The 22,437-nt window shown below is 35.0% G+C and overlaps 1 protein-coding gene and 1 long non-coding RNA gene across 8 annotated transcripts; one reads left to right on the forward strand and one right to left on the reverse strand.

Moving 5' to 3' along the window:
• The first annotated feature begins 2,515 nt into the window (after window positions 1-2,515).
• Window positions 2,516-7,853, forward strand: LOC131529611 (uncharacterized). 5 transcript variants are annotated; one of them, XR_009268150.1, is made up of 5 exons: window positions 2,516-2,602; window positions 3,053-3,144; window positions 3,541-3,601; window positions 4,336-5,550; window positions 5,692-7,853. It is a non-coding gene; the product is annotated as an uncharacterized LOC131529611 (long non-coding RNA). The 5 variants fall into 5 exon arrangements; XR_009268151.1 differs by having other exon boundaries at window positions 4,336-4,485; window positions 5,379-7,851; XR_009268152.1 differs by having other exon boundaries at window positions 4,336-4,485; window positions 5,692-7,850.
• A 470-nt stretch (window positions 7,854-8,323) lies between these two features.
• Window positions 8,324-13,318, reverse strand: LOC131529610 (uncharacterized). 3 transcript variants are annotated; one of them, XM_058759383.1, is made up of 7 exons: window positions 12,545-13,318; window positions 12,107-12,406; window positions 10,405-10,701; window positions 9,651-9,734; window positions 9,411-9,494; window positions 9,255-9,304; window positions 8,324-8,739 (listed from the first exon to the last, which is right to left on the reverse strand). In XM_058759383.1, exons 1-7 carry the CDS (start codon window positions 12,591-12,593, stop codon window positions 8,674-8,676), a joined length of 930 nt encoding a protein of 309 aa, XP_058615366.1. In that variant the 5' UTR covers window positions 12,594-13,318; the 3' UTR covers window positions 8,324-8,673. The 3 variants fall into 3 exon arrangements, with proteins under 3 accessions (XP_058615366.1, XP_058615365.1, XP_058615364.1); XM_058759382.1 differs by having other exon boundaries at window positions 9,411-9,512; XM_058759381.1 differs by having other exon boundaries at window positions 9,411-9,545.
• Window positions 13,319-22,437: the final 9,119 nt, after the last annotated feature.

Below are 22,437 nucleotides of genomic sequence, written 5' to 3' on the forward strand. Positions count from 1 at the left end.
CGTGAAGTGACTCTGGACGAACAGCTGTGACGTGCTGTGACTCTGGATGAACAGCTGTGACGTGCTGTTACTCTGGACGGACAGCTGTGACGGGGGAAGATTCTGGGAGATCAGTTGAGACGTGACTCGGTTGATGACGACCAACTGTGACTTGACTTGACTCTCTGACATCAACTGTGACTTGACTTGGTTGTTTTTGGTTAGTCAGGAAAGTTTTCTTAACGGAAATAGAACGTTCCCATAACGTTATTCTAAAGTTCCCAGAATGTTAGTTTTTGGTTTTTAGAACGTTATTCTAACGTTCCCCTAACGTTATTATAACGTTTCCCTAACCTATTTACTCCAGTATGATCACTCCACTGTAGGTCAGTAATCATTCAGCACACAAGACCCAGTGTAGTATAAATGGCATGGAAATTATCCGTACGGATGCCTAATCAGTATTATAAAACCATATCTTGTTTTTATCTATTGTTTAATTAATAAAAAATAATCTGAGCACATCAACTATCATATGTAAGATTAAATAAGATTAAATCTGTCCAATTACGGGGTAGCTAAGTCACCAATATTTTATTTCTTCAGCACCAAATAAAAATTACTTCACACAATATATGGTTTATAAAATATGACGTTTATTCACAGATATTAAAAAAAATTATAAAAAATTACTTGACTTGTCAGTACATTCATTTCTTACCACTGAAGTGTACTGTTTGTACAGCGGGACACTCCTCTTTTGATCCATAAACAAAACATTTCTCGCTTAACATCATGTTCTCTTCAGTTAGGCATGTCAAATCCCTCCGAAATCATATTTACTGTCATAACTATATTCATTTTAAGTAATCATTCAATAAATAGATCGATAATCGAGCGAGTACGAGTAAACAAGTAAAACGAAATGACCGTTAATTTTTAAATTACGCGAGCGCGCGGCTCTCTTCAGAGGAAATCGCGTCATGGAGCAGCGCGTGGCCGCGTGCGGATCAGAGGCGCGCACGTAGTATATGAAGATGATTTCTGTTATCACTCCCTGCTTAATCCTGGTTTAATATTATAAATTAAAACTTGTTTTAATTGATATAATTTCTGTATTTTAATAAATGCTGCATTAAACGAATTTCAGGGCTCTGTATAGGTCATTACACAAAAAGCATCTGAAACGTTTTCATTGGAAAGATAGTTTTACAGAGTTATAAAAATAACCTAAAACTAACCATTGATCTCTATAAGTTTTTTTTTTTTTTTTTAGGTTATTTTAAAAATAACCACCCTGCAACGTTCTGGGAAAGTTATTTTATGGTTGCAAAAAATAACCTAAAACTAACCATTAGGGAACGTTCTCTGTAAGTTATTTTTAGGTTATTTAATAATAACCACCCTGCAACGTTCTGGGAACGTTATTTTATGGTTACAAACAAAATAACCTAAAAATAACGTTTCCCTAACATTAGTATTTGGTTCCCAAAAAATAACCAAACGGGAACCAAAAACTAACGTTAGGGGAACGTTCTGTGTTTGCTAACCAGTGCAATAATATAAATGCTGTAGCGTAATTTGCCAAATGTTCCGCCCCCTGCTCATTGGAGAAAAATAACATTCAATAAGAAGGCACGTGACGCTGTAATCCAAGCGATGATAGAAATAGACGTAGAGGAGTGGGGTGACTTTCTTTTAGCCTAATTTTTATAATGTTTTCATAAATGTAATTTCCACCACAGAGGCAGTGTAGTGGATATGACCTTTCTGTAGTTTTTGGTGAAAAAATGGAAGATAGTTTCACTGATTAGCTTTGAATTAATACTTAGCATTTCATGTATGCAAAATACTCTTATTTAACTTAAAATTTTTAGGTTTTTAAAAACACCCTTGAAGGTACAGTATGCTTGGAAATGACGTAGAATAAATATATTAACTGATCAAGCAATATTTACCTTGATTTTTCTTCCATTTGTTGTTGATGAAAATTTAAATTTCCTCTATGTCCAACATGTGCTCTGATGTCACTGAACATTTCCATAGAAAGCACCTAACCAATCTTTCACACAAACTTTTTAAAGGGACATTACAGTGTTGTGGTGTAAATTACACCAATACTGTGCGACAGCTATATTTTGTATAAAAAGTAATATTGATAGTGGTCTCACATTAAACACTATAATGTATTTTAATTATTTTACTAGAGCTTAATTCAGGCACATTAATAGTTACCAGATAAGTCATATTTTTAAACTGTATTTTCATTGTTGAAGTTTAAAAGTCTGGGTGTGCGACAAGGAGAAAACAGTGATTGTAACACCTATAAGGAGGTTGAAAAGTATGAAAAAATCATAATAGAAAGGTAGTAAAAAGTTTTAAAGGTGGGTTTATTGTTAGTTTGACAAAGAAAGAGGAATTTGTCCAAAATTATATGTATTTTTAAAAATATGACCAAAGAATATAAAAGTGCCCATAGTCTAAGAATCACCCATATATTGGGCTTGTTTTGGGCTTGTTTTTGAAGCTGCGGTTGCTTATTTGTCTCGCGAGAGTTGGCAACTGTGCTGTAACTGACAAGAGGAAACACACCGTCTCTCGCCGCTGTTTTCACTGCTTTCAGGTGAGTATAGTCCCTAAAATCACACAAACATTACATAAAACTGTTGTTGACACTTCTCTTACATGTATTTGACTCGCTTCTGTTGTTTATTTACTTTATAGAAATGGTTAAATGTCTTCGAAAACGTCCGTTAGCATCTCTACCGTTTTCAGACTAAGCTAGTTAAGCGGGCTAACTATATATTGTGCTCTTATTTATGAAAGTTTGGGCTTTTAATAAAATCTTTATGTGCAGATGAGAGCATTTGACAGTTTTGTTAAGGTTTTGCTGGTAATTTTTCAATGGATGATTGGAAATTGCTTAATTTATTTAACCTACATCTATACACCTATGCTGTTTACCGGTGACGTAACGTTATCAAGGAGCGCGGAAATTGGCTGAAAACTAATCTAAAGTTGTTTTGATAGTTTATGGTAAACAAATATTAATAAAACTGTTTTGTGATTTCAGGAGTGACAAAATAACCCTTCTACAACAGAAGGGAATGTCCAAGATTTCAACATTCCTGAAGGGAGCTGCTGACAGAGATGTAGGAAACATAGGTAAGCTGAAAAAAGCTCATTACATAACTTAATATGCATTTTTCACATATTTTCACAAAATTTCGCCTATATCACGATGAATCTCTTATTTGCTTTTGGAAAAATACATCTTTTTGATTTATTACAATTATTTTAAGAAGGTTTTGACATCCTAACTTGAGTGAAACTATATGAGCAATATTAAATGAATAAGTAAACCAAAAACATAAATTCTGTTATCTTAAGAAATTATTTTTTTGTAAATATTTAGTATATTATCCTTTTTTGTTGTTGTTGTTGAATTTCACCTCTGCTCTTTTGTGTTTCCTTAAAAATAAACCTGGAACTGCACACTAAATATTTTTGACTCGGTGTCAAATTGCTTGTTTTGTTCCTTGATTCTTCAATGCACCCCAGCAGAGTTGAAGTGAACTTTCTGTCAGACAACATCTTCAAGATGCTATAAACTTCAGGACTAGTAAGTCAAATCAAAAACATACACTAGTGTTCAAAAGTTTGAGGTTGATACAATTTTTAATGTTTTGGAAAGAATTCTCTTCTTACCTCTGCAGTAATTATTTGATTTCAAAAAAAGTAAAAAGTGTAAAAAGCAAATCAGCATATTAGAATGATTTCTGAAGGATCATGTGACATTGAAGACTAGAGTAATGATGCTGAAAATCCAGCTTTGATCACAGCAATAAATTACATTATAACATAATATTCACATAGAAAAGAGTTGTTTTCAATTGTAATATTCGCAGTGTTACTGTTTTACTGTAATTTGATCCAATAAATTGAGCCGCGGTGAGCATAAGAAATTTCTTTTAAAGGCATAAAATCTCTTACAGACCTCAAACTTTTGAACAGTTGTGTAAATTACAGTTATGATGTTTATCCTACTTTAATGATACTCTGGCATATGTAGTCCATTCTATAGAGACTGTGTCTGTTCCCCAAATACTGAGAACGAATAATGTTTATTAAGGTATCTAGATAAATTCTGCACACTCTTTCAGTTTAAACCTAGATTAAAAACTTTCCTTTTTAGCCAAGCATTCACAAAACATGTCATAACCTTGTACTCCACTGATGAAATGGAGATGCTGAAATGGAAATGCACATGATCATTTTTTGCCTGAAATAATATGAACAGCAGCTATGCTTATCCTTCTCCCTTTGCCTTCCTGTTTCTCCGAATGTCCATCCCAGGGTTATTAAAAACTGCACAGCACCAGGACTTGTGAGGACTTCAGTTGATGCCAATACTCAAAAAGACCTTAGATGATGGCAACTATAGATGGACATACAAACTCCAACCAACCAGAAGTGAGGCCAGAAATGTTTAAGTGGGTGGGCAAGGTGCGTGTAAGAAAACTGCATAATTGCCAACAGAAAATACAGCACAAATGTTCAATGCACAACACTTCTAAAGCATTAATTAACATTAATTTTAATTTCAACATTTTCTAATAATTATTAACATTTAAATTTATCTGTTAACATTCGTACCTGAGCTAACAAAAAAGTTGTAGCCTATTTTTATTAACTAACCTTAAAAATTAATTAATACTGTAACAAATGTATTTCTCATTGTTAATGTTAGTTAATGCATTACCTAACCTAAGTTTATTGTAAAGCATTACCTTAGTCTGAGACGACGGAGCTTCACAGATGATCTTATAATCAGTCTCTGTCAGTTCGCGTTCAAAGGAGAGTAAACGAATACCGCAGAAATGTGCACAGCTGCAAACATGCAGTTTGTTGTGGAGAAGAGTATGTAGCACAACGTTTATGTGTTTCTTTCTACAAAGGACGCATCTATTTAGCGGTTTAAACACTGTACCGTTGCTAATATGATGCTTTAAACACACTCATAAGTTTCCAATCTAAATCCATCACCCGGTGGTCTGGTTTCGTTTGTAGGCAGTCTGGATTCAGTGCTAAGACTTAAGTTTCATTTGGGATATCCAATATTTTTAAAGACTGATTGAGGTTTGTTTCACTATTTTCAAATTCAACATTATTTTAAAACGTGCGCATTTTACTATGTTCTTACGTCGTAAACATAAATGTGGGTGGGACTAACTGAATCGTCACTGACGAACCATCATTTTTGACAAGGGTATGCTATATGCACCTATAGGAAGAAAACTCACATTAAATATATTTTAAAGTAAATGTATGAAGTTATAGGGAAACTATTCATTTATTATTATTATTATCGTTTAATAAATATCATTCATTTGGAAAAGTACCAACTTCTCATTGGGTGGGCCACGGCTGAAAGTGGGTGGGCCTTGGCCCACGCGGGCCCACCCGTAGCTTCGCCACTGCCACCAACAGACTAGTAAGTCTGGGTTAAAAGATGGCTGCAGCTTGCCAGAGATGGGATGGAGGCCGTCGGCCAGGAGAGAAGATTTAAAGGTGCATTATGTAATATTGACAGCCAGCGGTTGAACTGACTGCTGCAAATTTTCAATATCTGCAAACGTAATATTTTAATGCTTTAATACTGTCAAAAAATACATACAGCACCTTTAAGATGTTGTCTTTTCCTGTCTCCAGGTTGTTGGTATCGGACTGCTTTTTGGCTTTGATCCTCACTTGCCCCTGACCTCTTGTCTGAATTACCCTCTGGATTGATGTTTTCTTTGGACTGCTTTCTGGTTTTGACCCCTGTCTGTTTAATGGACTCCCCTTTTGCCCTGCTCATGGTTAGTTACCTAGTTATCGAACTGTTGATTTGAATTCTCTATTTCTTTGACTCCTCTTGCAGAAATGTGTTGTGCTCCTCTGGTTAACAATGTATCAGTTCAGTCAGAATAGTTGAATGTATATACTTTATTGGAATTATGTATGTATCTGTATTTATCTGTATTTGTTTTATATCTATATCTATATCTGCATTTGCATTTATCTGATTTCTCTTGTTCTTTTTTTCTTCCGCTCGAAGTCTATGGCAGCCCATAGAACCGCTTGCGGGAAACTTGTGAAATTTGGCACACTGATAGAGGACAGTCCCAACATTAACCATAGCAAATTTGGAGTCTCTAACTCAAACTCTCTAGCGCCACCACTTGTCCAAAGTTGCACTCATGTTTATGCTAATAACTTTTGAACCGTAAGCCACAGAAGTAAAACTATTTTTTCCTCTAATTCCGTGGCTCATACTGAGTCGAATGGATACCAAAATTAAAAAATTGTAAGGTTTAGTTTTTTTGCTATTTTTAATTGTTCGTAAAACCTACGTTTTCGAACTCGTCCTAGGCCGTTGCACCGATTGTCACAAAATTTGAACCAGATCATATTCAGACCATGCTTGCAAAAAGTTATGCCATATTCTATAAAAAGTCAAACCATTCTTGAATAGCGCATGAACAAATTCTACGAAAAGCATGCAAAAATGGATGTGAGGCTATATCTTCGCAACAGTTTGGCGTATTGAGACCAATCTTGGTGTGTGTTATGAAAAGCATGACCTGAGACTACCTGCAGTGTTTCGGCGCTGTGCCCCCTAGTGGTCACAAGATATGAAAAATGCATATTTTTGCTTATAACTTCTGAATGGTTTGGCCAAAAATCACAAAACTGGTCTCTTCAGATTCGGTGCATCATGCCGAGTCGAATAATACCCAGTTTTCCCATGTCAGCCATTTTGAATTGTTCTAAAACGCTGTATTTTACGAAGGCATTAGCGTATCATTACAAAACTCGGTATGCATCTTCGGCACCATACCCTGATGGTACTCAAAACATTTGGCGGCAGCGTCACCTTCTGGTCAAAAGTTATAATGAAATTTCGAAAAAATGCTAAAAACTTTTGCTTATATTAGCCTATTGTAATGAGACTGATGTTGATTCCTTGTATCAGGCTGAGAACACCGATGCCAATTTTACCTAACAGTTCGCAATTAAATCCATATCCTACCTTTTCTTGTAACCCGATAAAATCAATCCATGGTGCTGAACGTCGTCGGAGATGTTTAATCCACACGCATATCTGAGCATGCCTGCTTGCTGGCGTTCACATAAATCTACAAGTCGTTCTTTTAGGTTAGGCTATTTCATTCAAGTCAATATAGGCTAAACAATTATTATACACTCAAATGTTTAACTTTTAGTCTGCTTGTCACTGTCAAAAAAAAATAAAATAGTCACATTTTATGCAATAGCCTATATGAGATAGCCCATGATCACTAGATTATATACAGGTGCTACTATAACGATTTTGTAAATGGTGATCAGCAACCAAATATTGATAATGTGGAGGTTACTGTGTTTTGCCTTGGTGTGACTTGTCACTTTTTGCAGATAATGCAAAGGCAGAGTACATTAACTTCAAAATAGGGGTAAAAATCAAGTTTGAGCTCACAATTTTTTAATGTAGATAATGTTCATTACTAAAACACATAATTGCCAAATTTCCAGTGTCCTACCTATAATTAATATGGCTGGACAAGTAAAAAACTTTAAAGTCATTTTTCTCAGTTTCACACTAGCGAGTTAAGGTATTTTGCCTTTGTAGGGCAGTATTGATTTAGGTTATTTGATTAGGGTTTCTTTCCAATTTAATTTACTTTATTTTTTTTTATATCTTAAATGTATTATTTGGTATGTTGTATAGAGTGTGATATGAAAATTGAATGTCTTGATATGTAATTATTTAATTTATGAATGCCTCTCTTTGTTGGTGTTCAAAGTGTTTGAATAAAAAAAATAAATGAATAAATTAAAAAAAAAAAAAAAGTGTCCACACTTTCATGACATAATACCACTTTGACGGTCGGATAGAAGTCTGTGCAAAGGGGGCATTCGCAAGCACCCTTCTGAAAGCAAAAATGACAAATGGGACACAGTCTCATGGACACGCGCACACAGCGGCCACTGTCCTCAAGACTGCAAGTGCACATGAAGTGTGCCTTTTGGGACAGGGCCTCAATTGTTGAAAAAAATAACAGAAGCCACAGTTCATAATCACTGTAACAATATGGGCTTTGCAGGACATATTGATCCTACCGGTCACAATAGTGACTGTAAAGAAGGTTTCCTAATCAGAAATTGGACAAGAACGGCCTCTCACGTCGTATTTACTACTCTGAGATTATTTTGATACTCGAGTTTCCAAGTTAGGCTGGCCATAAACTTTACAATGAAAGGGACAACAATTGTTGCTGTCAATGCTATTCTTTATTAGTTTTTTTTTTTTTTTTTTTTTTCCCAACAACAACTACATCACCTTGTCTTTCCATTAAAGTAGTGCCTATTTATACACAGGCATTTGAAGCATATTGTATGTATTATAAAGAGTGAAATAAGCATGTATTTGACCGAAATTCCAGAATCGTCAGCAAGTTGACTATCTAGCACAGTGAATGTTTATGGTTATCAACCAATGGAATGTTAAGTTGTTTGAGCTTTATTCTAAATGAATAACACATTAACATTCAGGAACACAAACTCTCAAAAGATCACTTAAGGAAATATAAATGACAAAATCAAATCAAATTTGAAACAATAATACAGTGTAAAACTCAGATGACGAAACAATCACCGGAAGTTTGAGCATTGTTCTGGGGTGAAATATGAATAAACCACCACCGTCATTTCAGATTCCTGTAAGAAACATAAAAGATCAAAGACGAAAAACAAACTTTGTTTTACAAATGTAAAAGTAATAAACAGCAAAAATATTATGTAAATTCACCATAAGGACTGATAATGCACTGGAACATCATTATGAAACAATGTGCAAATTGAGTATTATAAGTTATGAATCAGGTTTCTTGTCTTGTGTTTGTGTGAAATGGAGGGTTTCTGTGTCTTTTATGTTCTTAGAACTGTTATTATGAAATCTTGGGAGACAGGCAGCTTTAGTGGCAGTGACAAAAAACAAAAGGCAACAAGAGTGACTGCAGAAACCATAAAATGTGCAACATCACGCATTATATACTGCCAAATGTCAACAGGTTTGTGAAATATAATGCAGTGATGCAAATTTGAAACAGTAATATATAATTGCCATATGTTATGCAGTAATTTATCACTGTTAATTCAGTTCTGGGGGACAATGCTTAATGAACAAATATAAATGTTACTGAAATGATATACAGAGGCACAGAGACACTTACTGTCATTTGTCCAATCTGTGTGTAGATTAGTGCATCTTCATGGGGCTGAACTGTAATGACAGACATGTTCAATCAAAACTGTTCCTTTTCTCTACAATACTATTGCCTCACAAAAAAAGATACATTTTGCCAGATGTTATCTTCAGGTGCAGTTACCTGCATCTTTGTTTTCCCAGCACATACAAAATATGCAAATTATAGCCACAATCAACAGAAATCCAGCAGCGGCCGAGATCAGCACTATCAGAGATAAAGAGTCTGAAGAATGAGAATGAGACTGTGGGCCTGGTGCTAAAGAAAGACAATAATGTATGGTAATGTGTCAGTCTGATCTACAACAAAAGACAGAGATCAACTCAGGAAATTTACACTTATATCATCACTGATGTAGCCTACCCGAACATGTGTCACAGAGTTGATTGATACTGGGATGTTCAGTCTGTTGATGTTGTGAGTTTCTGGTTATGACTGGCAGATAAGCTGGAAAACATGACAGAATAAAGAGACATCAGTGTAGACTTGAATATTTGGAGGATTTTTAGGAGGCCAATGGACAAATTTGGACCAGACACAAGGGTTACACTCCTGCTCTTTCAGCAAACACTCTGAAGAAGGTCAAGACATCAGTTAGTGAAGGACATTCTCTTCTAGGGCATTAGATCTAGGGCATTGGATCATTAGAGCCACTGCTACACCTCGACCTGTAACATTAGATGTCCACAAGAGGGCCTCCATCCAAACACTGACCAGCTCAACCCTGCTCCACTTCAGTGAGAAACAGTTAAAAGTTGCCGATTTACAGATTAGTATTAGACATACCATTACACCGTGACAGTAATTAGGATACATTTAAACTCAAAATAACAATCAATGTGCATCTTCAACTGTTATGATTAATAATGAGAACAAGTCTGTCACCGCACTTTCCAATGTTGCACGCAATAATCAAAGTTCAGTGTGAAAGGATAGTATCTGTGGTACTTGCTGAACACTTACTGTGTTGCTATATTTGCATATGGTGGCATTTTCTCTCTTTTATATCAATATAGTTACCTGGTGCCTTTGTCCAGTGCTGTTTTACTCATACCCTACTATTTATAGCGAGAATATGAAGAGGACAACAGAAATAACATGGTTATTCTCTACTCACCATTAACGGTAACAATGAATCTCTTGATGGACTCTGTTATCCCAATAATCGTCTTCAGTTGGTAAAGTCCAGAGTCTGTGATTTTGGTGTTTGTGATGGTCAGAGATCCAGTCCGATGATCCAGCTTCAATCTGTCTCTGAATGTCCCATCATTATAATATTCTGAATTGTTCACGATCACTCTAGCGATGCGAATGCCTTCAAACCTCCACTCGATCTCATCATTTCTCTGTATGTTAGTAAGATTAGGGTTTAGAGTGACAGAATCTCCCTCCATCACTGGCAACTTCTCTACATCTGTCACCAAACCGGAAGAATAAGATTAATAACAGTTCATTATTTTCACCAGTACATTTTCACTCTGTAATAGAAGTGAAGACATAACTAATATGTATAACTCATCACAAACCAAAAAAGTCTGTACAGCATCATCACAAAAAGCTTAAGATAAAGTCATATACAGTTTGAAAAATATCTATAATATGAGGTTTATAAAGAAACTTTTCAGTCAGTAAAACTGAAAATCCAACTCTGCACCACCATTCACATAAACATGACGGTGTATGTCAGGGGTCACCAATCTTGTTCCTGGAGGGCCAGTGTCCTGCAGAGTTTAGCTCCAAATCTAATCAAACACACCAGAACCAGCTAATCAAGGTTTTGCTTGGTATACTTGAAACTTCAAGGCAGGTGTTGAGGCAAGTTGGAGCTAAACTCTGCAGGACACCAGCCCTCCAGGACCGAGTCTGGTGACCCCTGGTGTATATGAACGCACCTCACATAATGACTAGTCACATGACATGAAACGTAACATTTTTTAAATCATTGTAATAAACCTCATACAGTAATATGGTAACACTAGTTTTCATTGACTATAGTTAGCATTACTTCTAAAAATAATAATATGGATCCTCAAACTGTAAAAGTTTTAAGATTTTGCAAAATCCCAAAAAGTTTTATTTTAAAAACAATAGCTGTAAGTATGGCATATAAAATATGGTCACTAGTGATGTTTGTCAGCGAACTTGTCTAAAGTTTGTTATTGTGTGTGGCACTGTACAGATATATTGTTAGTTTCTGAGGAGAGCCATTTACTGACTAAACATTTCCCACTTTAAGGGCTAATGTACAACTACTTCCTACTGAAAATTTTGACTGTCGTTTCCAGTTGAACAAACCTGATTCCTGTCTTTTCCACTTTGGACCTCAGTATGCTATTCTAAAGTAGATAATGTGTAACGGTACACATATGTACGAGTCTTTCGGTTCGGTACGCATGTGTACCAAACAAATACAGCGTTGGTTTAACCACTGCACAAGTGGAACTTTAATGGGGACTTCCAGTTTTATATAGTTCATTGATACGATTCTGTTCATTTTATCAGGAAATTCGAACAATAATTCAAACAGAACGTGAGTGAGCGCAATATCAACCCTTCCTCTTTTACCTTTACTTTACTTTATTGTCCACAAGTGGAAATGTGTCTTTGGCTTCACAACATATTATAACAAGACTAATAGGCTACTAAAAGCACTTAACAACAACTCTAATAAACAATAAATAAAATAAAAATAATTAATAAAACAAAATGCAGTACAATCAACATTTCACCTAGCATAGCCTGCACATATACATTACTACATGTACATAGGCCTATAAATGAAAAGAATGGGTCAAACTACACTTTTATTCTCTACTCACCATAAACAGTAACATCGAATCTCTTGATTGATTCCTTATGCCCAATAATCGTCTTCAGTTGGTAAAGTCCAGAGTCTGTGATTTGGGTGTTTGTGATGGTCAGAGATCCAGTCTGATGATCCAGCTTCAATCTGTCTCTGAATGTCCCATCATTATAATATTCTGAATTGTTCACGATCACTCTAGCGATGCGAATGCCTTCAAACCTCCACTCGATCTCATCATTTCTCTGCATGTTAGTAACATCCAAATTTATAGTGAAAGAATCTCCCTTCATCACTGACAATAACTTCTTAGCATCTGTATCACCAAACACACGGGAAACACATCAGCAACAGCTAACTGAAATCCTTTGAACATTTTTCAACAGCATATTATCACTGCATTAGAAGTGAAAACATTTATATTAAAAAAAAAAAAAAAGTGTTTATAACTTACCAGTCAGGCATAAACTCAAAGAGAACAAAATAAATGTGCACAAAATCATCTCTGTTTGCGGCAAAAAAAAAAAAAAAAAAAAATACTCTACAACCTTAAAAAATATATTTGTAACAAAACTTCGGTGTTTAGTTTCGTTTTCGACATTCTACACACAATAAACGGCGAGAACTCCTAAACATTCTGTAAATACTTTCCAAAATAGTATTACTGTAAAACAAAGAAAGCAAATGAATGTAGGCTACTACATGTGGCATGGCAATCGGTCAATATAGCGCGCTGTCAATGCTGCATCTTAAGATGCTCTGTTCTGTCTAGCTCCAGCAGGTGGCATTGATTATCCTTTGTAATACAGTTGTGATCATAATTATTCATACCCTTGGTAAATATGATCAAAGAAGGTTAGTTAGTCATAGCAGACGCTTTTATCCAAAGCGACTTAATTACAAATGAGGACAACAGAAGCAATCAATTGTAGTATTAAAACAACTAAAAACATCCAAAACTAAAAGCTAAAACTTTATAAATACTACATATACACATTGTAAAAATAAAGAAATTCAATAAAAATGACAAATGCATACAACAAAATTCAAAACTTAACATTTAAATGAAAAAAACAAAAATAAAGCTAAAAACAATTCAAAATATTAAAGAACAAAAGGTATGAATATAATAATGATTTTAACATAACACTAAGCGAAACACCAGAAAACAACTACATAATGTGTATGTACAACCACACACACACATATACATTATATATATATATATATATATATACACACACACACTTATAAATTCAATATATATTATTTCATTTCCATTTAGTTTGTTGAAGTATTAAAATAACTCAAATTAAATAAAAGTAAAACTTAATAAAATACCAATACAGACATAATAAATTCAGACATAATTTAACTAAAATTAAAATTGATAAATACAAATTAAACAGTAGTTAATCAGTAATCCTAAAAAAAATAACACTGCCAAATACACATGCTAAAAAAAAAACAACTTACACAGTAAGAAATGGTTATAAAAACAGAAACAGAAGTGAAAGAAGAAGAGTCGATGGTCTTTACACTCTTCGGTCTGTCTTCACACAATTTAAAAGAGTGGATTTAACTCCCTCAGAGTTAAAATTAACACTTACCCAGTGTACATATGGGAATCACTGCTAAAGTGTTAAATTAACACTTTTGAAAGAGTTAACATTTTTAACACTCTGACAGTGTTAACTAACAAACTCTTAACATGTAAAATATCAAAACCAGAATGGATGATGAGAACACCAAAGTTGGTGTTGAAAGTTAACACTTATGGATTAACTGGTCAACACTGCACCAGTGTTCAGGTGAAAGTATTAAAAAATAAACCCACAAAACAATACACGTTTACATTTATTTATTTTATTGAAACATTGTAAATATTTTTTCCCTACACCAAAATGTCTTCACACTCAATGTTTTCAATACATGTAAAGAACATGTTCTTACAACAATTAAACATCATGATGTAGAAGCAAATCAGTGCAAAGACACAAAAAACATTCTTATTTGGTCCATTAATGTCATAAGGTTTATAATGCTGACATTTAGGAGGTTAAACAACAGCATTCCATTCATTACCATAAAAGCTGAATGCATGTTAATGCTCACTAATCAAAGTCTGTGCTGGTGTTTGGACCTCCTTGGAGAGAATACTCTCATTCGTTTTTTCATCACGATGAGATGCGTTTCTCTGCAGTTTTCAGCCAAGCAAGATATCCACTCCTATTTACAGCATCACAAAACTGCCCCTGTAAAATTGAAAAATAAATAAATATAAGTACAAAACCAAAACAGGATCATTCCACATCCATTTATCAAAACTATTATCAGGTGAAATGTCAGAGACAAGTATGAATTGCAATACAAGAACTTCACCCAAAACTGAAAATTCTGTCATTATTTATTTATCCTCACGTGGTTCCAAACCTGTATGACGTTCTCTCTTCTGAGGAACACAAAAGGTTATATTTTGAATAATCTACAGAAGAAATACATGCGACCACTCTGATCCTTTTGCATCTTTTTCAAAAGCTTGATATTTATTGGCATATACTGACATTATAAGGACAAGCAGGTCCGAAAAAGAAAAAAGGGCATACCGCATTACAAAAACAAAAGGGTGAGTAAATAATAACTTAAAGGGTTAGTTGACCCGAGAATTCAAATTACCCCATGATTTACTCACCTGCAAGGCATCCTATAGGTGTATATGACTTTCTTCTTTCAGACGAATCCAATCGGAATGATATTAAAAAATTTCCTGGCTAATCCAACCTTTATAATGGCAGTGGGTGGGTGTTTCTGTTCAACAGTCCAAAACAAGTGCAATAAAGTGCATCCATCCATAATAAAACATGCCTCACACGTCTCTGGGGGGTGAATAAAGGCTTCCTGTAGCGAATCAATGTGTTCTTGTAAGAAACATATCCAAATTTAAAACGTTATAAACACTTTTCTCTAGCTTGCGCTAAATGTTGTACGTGGAAGCCTTTCCGGGCGGATGACGCAGGACGTCGGTGTAGTGCATGCACCGGTGAGAAGTGAAATGTCGGAGGATTTCAATGTAAGCCAAGAAGAGAGTGGTTTGTCTTTGCTAAAGTAAGGAAAATTTTCTTCCTTTGCTCCTGTAAACAAACGTTGGTTCTCGTGAGACTAGCATATTTCACTGGAGCCAAAACTTCACTAAAGTCCTACGTCATCCACCCGGAACGGTTTGCGCACACAACAGTTAGCGCAAGCTAGAGGAAAGTGTTTGTTTTAAATATGGATATTTTTCTAACAAAAACGCATTGATTCACTACAGGAGGCCTTTATTCACTCCCCAGAGCTGTGTGAGGCACTGTTTATTATGGATGGATGCACTTTATTGCACTTCTTTTGGACTGTTGAACAGCAACACCCACCCACTGCTATTATAAAGCTCGGAAGTGCCAGGATAATAAAACTCAGATTGGATTCTTTTGAAAGAAGAAAGTCATCTAGGATGACTTGAGGGTGAGTAAAACATGGGCTAATTTTAATTTTTGTATGAACTAACCCTTTAAATTTATATATGTATATTGTAAAAAGAAAGTCAGTCTTACTAGAAAATGGGTCTTCTAACGACAGAGACAAAGTCACAATTCCAAGTGCACATTGATCTCTCTGCACTGAGGTTGGACGACTCCTATCAAAATTAATGCACATAAATGGGACAGCACATAAATAAATGACAGTCCAAGCACATCAAAAACTTACAGTTTATATATATATATTTTTTAGAAAGAAATCAGACTCTTTATTATTAATGTTTTTTTTTTAAATAAACATGACAATCAATAATCTTAAAATGTGCAATTGTGGCTTACCCATGTATTGGTGGCTTCATACTCTTCAAGCACATCATCTTCTTTTGATTTTTCTGTTAAGCCAGCATGAACCATCTGTAACAATATTAAATAACTAGTTTACTTAAAATTGTAATTCCAAACCCATACGACTCACTTTTGCTGAATACAAAACACAATTTAATGCTGACAGATAATAAGATAATAAAAGTGTCTAAAGTAGTTAATTGCAACTCATGTGCCATTCTTCAAGACTTGTGAGGGCACAAAATCACTTTGAATGATGAACAATGTAATTCACTCAGTATAGAGAGTTTGAGTTTACTGAAAGTGTTATTTTCAAATTAATTCAATGAAAACAGCACTCAAATCCAATATAAGGACACATCAACATTCACATCAATTCATGCTTAATGAAATCACAAAAATTGGTCATGAGACAAGAACAAATGACTTATATTGTCATTTAGATTTGGGTAGTTTACAGTGGTTTGATTTGACAATATGACGTTGCAATATACATAAATGAGGTAAAACACTTCCCTTCAAATTCAAATGTCATCTGTGAGAAACGTTTCGGATCGTTTAGGCGCGCACATATATAGATATTGTCATAAAGTAATATTATTTTATAAAATGCATATCGTAAATGAAGTAAAACACTTACTTTTGGCGTTTTCCTCGTTAAAACCAACTTCCTCATCTGCTCCGGAGCATCACGAGTGAACGAAAATATCTCTCTGAGAAAAAGTTTAAGAGTGCACAGCAGATGAATATCACTACAAATCAATATGATGTTATAAAATACATATCCCTGATAGCACACGTACATCTCTGAGATGTCTATTTGACGTCTGCATTTACATCTGCAAGACGTATTTTTTAGGGTGTTTGCTCATCTGCAATACGTCTATAGGACGTCTCCTTTTAGATGTCAAATAGATGTCTATTAGATGTCTTTAAGATGTTTATGATTTAGAATGTATGTAAAACTGACATCTTACAGACGTCTGTCAGACGTTTATAGACAGCAGATGCTTTCCAGATCAAGAGATCTTAAACAGACATCTTGCAGACGTACGTGTGCTATCTGCATTGATAAACGTTTTTAGGCGCACCCAACACATTGAAATTATTATAAAACGATATGATATTACAAAACACACTTTGTGAGTAGAATTAAACACTTTATATCGCTGTTTTCCGTCCTAATATGCTCCGCATCGCGAGCAAAGAAAATGGCGTCTGTGAAAAATATTTCAGACAGATTAGGCTCGCACACGAGAAAATGTCCCGGATGTCACTAAAAACTCTCAACAGTGTTAATGAGGGTAATTCTCCGTATTGACACCGGCCAGAGGGTGCTGTTTACACTAGCTAGTGTTAATCCTTTAAAATTCAACACCACAACTTTAACTCTTTACTCTAAAAGTCCTTAACACTGGGATTTCAACACTGGAGATTTTACTGTATACGCGACCGCTACTGCGGTAAACTAAGCTTTTTTTATACCAGTCTAACAAAATACTACCGTATTGACCCGAATATAAGACGACCCCCCTTTTTCCAGATGTACCTTTTGGAAAAAGGCTTTTTGAAAACAAATTTTTTCTTAAATTATTTTCATACTGCATATTTTTCCTATTTTAATTTTTGTTACGAAAGTATGGTAAAATGTTCCAACAATGACATTTAAAAATATACACTTTTTGATATACCATAAATATAACAGGTAGCCCACAGGCAATCCATCTCATACCCAGTCAGCAAATTTCCTTTGGCGCGGATCTGGCCTATATCAACAGCTAAAGTGTGGCTCAGATTAGTTCGTGTTCGCCGGCCCAGAGTGAGCCAAATAATAAAAACAGACGTGGCTGATATATGGACCTTATATGGTATTCTTATATGGTTGAGTTCTGTAAAGGGCTGATGGCCCTTATGTGGCCCAAATGTGGCTGATACACCAAAAGCCATTATTCAACCATATTTACACCACACCTATCTTTTTTTTTTATTATTTAAAATACCCATTACACAGTAAATCTTAAACACAAAAATGGATTCACACTCATTTTTTAAAAATGTTTATAGTATTTTAATAACAGAATTACAATACAGAACATAACAGAAGTGTGCTATTTTGTAAATGTCAGATGAGTGAATAAATGTGCAAAAATGTATACTTTTAGTAAGTCTCGCCAGTCTCTCAATCACAGTCTGTCACGAAAAAGAAGAGAGAGAAAAAAAAAACATTAGTATATCATAATTATCATACATTAGATATTATTTGAAGACAAGCACATAAATGACTGTAAATCAGCACTGCACACATTCTTTTCTACCACCCAAGGCATGAGTGCTGCTGTGAAGTCCTTTTTTTTTTTATTTTAATTTTCTAAATTTAAAAAATGTAGCTAATAACAAGCTATTTTTAGACATAATAATAATAATATACATAATATTAATGAAAACATTAGGGGTGTAATGGTACCTCAGCTTTGAAGTCACACTGTAAAAAATTGCTGTAGTTTCTACAGCAAAATTTTACAGAATTTTACTGTTTAAACATTTTACAAGATGTAGCTGTAATTCGCAATGCATTATGGGTCAAATAAGGTTTTACAGTTGTTAACTGTATATTTCCATGTCAACTGTAATTAATTTACAAGAAGCAGGTGTTATCACTGTAGCTCCTGCTTTTTACACTACTTTACTGTAGTGTGACATTATGGGATTGCGCGCGCATCATATAAATCTGAAATCCACGCTGTTAAAAATAAATGTAATTTTACAGGTAATGGTCTGTATCTTTTTACAGAATTTTCCCGTTTTTTCATTATACAGTATAATACCTGTTATTTTACAGATATTTGCTGTATTTTAAAGTTCTACCATTATATTTACAGATAATTGCTTGTATTTTGGTATTACAACAATTTTCCGCTTTTAAAAAGACATTTTCTGTATTTTTACAGATTAATGTGTAATTTTACATAAAATGTTATATAATCTTTACAGATTTTTCCTGTAAAAATAGGGAAAAAAGGTATACCCACAAATCAACAATCAGTCACTGTGTACTATCCAATTATTTCGACAGAATTTTATTTTGATGCTTCGGGAAACATTTGATTTGTTTAAAGTTTCATGCCAAAAAGTATAGTATTGCAGCAGCATCTATGGGCATTCTTTATTATAAATCACTGCATTAAAAATGAATAGTGAGGTTACAGTGTGCCTATTTACTTGAAATCATTTATACTATATTCAAAGAAATGCAAAATTAATTATGCAATATTCTAAGCAGTAGTATAATGTTGCCTATTCAAATAAAGATTTTTACAGTCTATGGTGTGTGCGCACAAGTGATGACGCAGTTTCAAATCGGCCGCCAAAACTTTTCCGATTAGTCCCGCCCACAATGCAAACTGCAAAGCTATTCTCTACTCGTCGACAGTAACGGGAGGGCGAGCGGATGATTTGAATTGATTTCAGGCTATCCATTAGGAGCTGTGAGAGAAAATATCGCGCTCTTTCATTGAGCCTGTTTTTCGATAACTACAGCACATTTTGATGATAGCGGACATCATGCCAACCGATCACCGACTGAGGTAAGTCTTTCATACTACAAATACTTAATATGCAGCACGCGTCTTTCAAATTTGTTTTAATGCAAGAAAGATCCGTTGACCTCAAAACAAGCTTTAGTAAACTTGTTATTCATATTAAAGTCCGTTCAAGTGCATGAATTATTTGCTCATATGGCAGTAACTTACCCGCCAAGTTTTTAAACTATTAAATGGACATTTTGAAACGCTGAACGTGGCTAATATCTGATGTTAAATTGTCATTACATATTGGATCGTTAGTTATAAAAATTGCACTGATCCAGATGAATGGACAGTTACGCCCCTATGTAGTAATATGATGCAGCTAAGTCAAAGTAAATAATATAAATTTCTCTAAATGTTTATATAGATTTAGCTACCACATGGCAGACCAAGACATCACTGTTAGCCTTTACTTCTCAGCTTCCAGACCATTGTTTCAATGGAACATATACTGTAATGTGTAAATGTAATACAAAGTATTTGAATATTTATTATTATTTTTTTTTTTTTTAATTGTGGTTTCAGGTCGGGTGGAAAGACTGGAGAGCTACAGAAGATGAGCATGGCAATCCAGGTGTGAAACAGTGAACTTTTAACTTATTTATTTTATTTATTTATTTTTACCTGAAATCAGCATGGGCAAGTGTTCTCATGCCATATGATAATGCAACATGTTCTTTATTTTCTTTTCATGCAGCTTTTTTTGGGGGGGTTGTGCAAGCGGTTCTTGTTTGTGTATCATTTTTAGTTCCTATGTGGTAAGGGGTGAATAAACAAACCAAGGACCATTTAAAACCAAAATCAGTGTAAAACAGCTGCATGAAAAGATGTCTGTGAATTTTATTGTATGAGAAGCACTTTTAAAGAAATCTACATTATGTAATGTGTGAAATCTCTGGCACTATGCCAACAGTCATTGTCATTTTAAACCGAAGCAAAAGTTTTTAGTTAAACCAAGGTGCTTGGACAAGTTCTGGTTTCTAGAAATCATGAAAACATGTAAGGGTGTCTAAGGAACTGCACTCCAGTGGTTCAAGTTTTCCCCTCACAGGTAGGTCCTTCAGGGTGTTGTGGGGGGGTGAGGTGTCCAATTCGTAACATCTAGCTTCTGGGGTACCTCAGGGCTCAGTGCTTGGAACACTTCTCCTCTCCATGTACATGTCATGACTATGGGTCTGTCATTCAGTAATATGGCTTTTCATATCACTGCTATCTAGTGTTGTCAAAAGTACTAACTTTGGTACCAAGTCGGTACTGAAATTTAAAAAACAAATGTGACGATACCAGCATTTCACTGACTTGATACAAAAGTCTGTACTTTTGACAACAGTATTGCTATCCTAATGACACGCATCTTTACTAGAGGTCGACCGATTCATCAGTTTTGCCGATTAATCGGCACCGATAGTTGATTGCCACAACTATTGGTTATCGGCAAAAATCCATGCCGATAGTTTTCCGGTTTGCAACCGTTGCCGGAGTGGCTGAGAAGTGTCCGCTGGCACTATACAGTACGAGAGCGGCCTTTAGAAGTGGAAATCACTGACAGCACGTGTTTTTTATTTTGACACGTGACACTGCGCGCTGCACAGAGCGGGGAAACTCCAGACTCGCGTTTAAATACAGCCAACAAAAAGGCCTGCCGCGGAACAGAGCGCCATTCACATAGTTTCTATTAAATTACATTATATTTGTCCCAAATCGTTGTGAATGTATATAATGACTTCACCCTAGGCTATAAATTATGTATTATGCATTTTTCAGCAAAACGTTTGTCTTTCTGTGGCTCTAATAAAGTATGCTTCATATAGAGAGCTGTAATAGATCGCGATTTCTCTTTCCACTTGCTGTTTTTTTAAACACCGAACTTCAAAGTCATTTATGCCACATTGTTCATTCTTGAAGCAAACTTATGTCCGTTTGGTGATTTAAATAAATAGTTTTAGACCGCCACTTGATTTGAACGCAAAGCGTCTGGTGTGTGTGTGTGTGATACCTCCGAGTTCTCCTAGATGCAGCGCTGCACTTTTGCCCGGTGTGTGACTAACTTTTCTCTCTTTTTTTATATATTTTTTTTGATTAGATAATTATCAAGTGTTAAAAAATAGAAGCAAATAAAGTGTGTGAGTACACATACAATATTCATATGCATGTAATTTTTATGCTATGGCCTCGTGTAGATACATGGCCATCTTTAAGCATGACTGTTGAAATTAAATGGTAACATTTAACAATAAGAGTCCATTCATAGCATTAATGAAAACTGTAGAAGTATTGTTCCTTGTTAGAGTGTGTTCATTTCAACATTCACTATTAGCTACTAATAGGCTATATTTTTACATTTTAAAGTTTCTTCTTTTAACATTAGCAAATTATGAAATAACTTTAATGATCAATATAGTAAATAATAATATTTTTATTCATTTACAAAGTATGGTTCAGTACTGTTTCTGCTTTTTGTTTTTTTTAAATAGTAAAGCACTAGCTCTCTTTCAGTATCCATTTTGAAAACTATCGGTTGATTAATCGGTATCGGCCAGTGTGGTCCAACCTAGCTATTGGTATCGGTAAAATCCACTATCGGTCGACCTCTAATCTTTACCTTTCATTCCAGCTGGATGTTCCGATGGTTGCTGCTTGCATCTCAGCCTGCTGGATGGAAATTTCTTGCTGGATGATGAATGACCTTCAGCTCAACCATGTCAAACTGCTCATGTTTTCAGCCAACCCAACACGTATAAACTTCACCAACCACATTGCACTGCCTGATCCTGTGGATATACCTTGTACAACATTAGGAAGACCAGGCCCTTCCTTTTGGAGCATGCTACACAACTCCTTGTCCAAGCTTTTGTTCTATCCAGATCGGACTGTTGTAATGTTCTCTTGGCAGGCCTTCCAGC

Source organism: Onychostoma macrolepis, chromosome 22, assembly GCF_012432095.1.
Source record: "Onychostoma macrolepis isolate SWU-2019 chromosome 22, ASM1243209v1, whole genome shotgun sequence".
Lineage (NCBI taxonomy): Eukaryota > Metazoa > Chordata > Actinopteri > Cypriniformes > Cyprinidae > Onychostoma > Onychostoma macrolepis.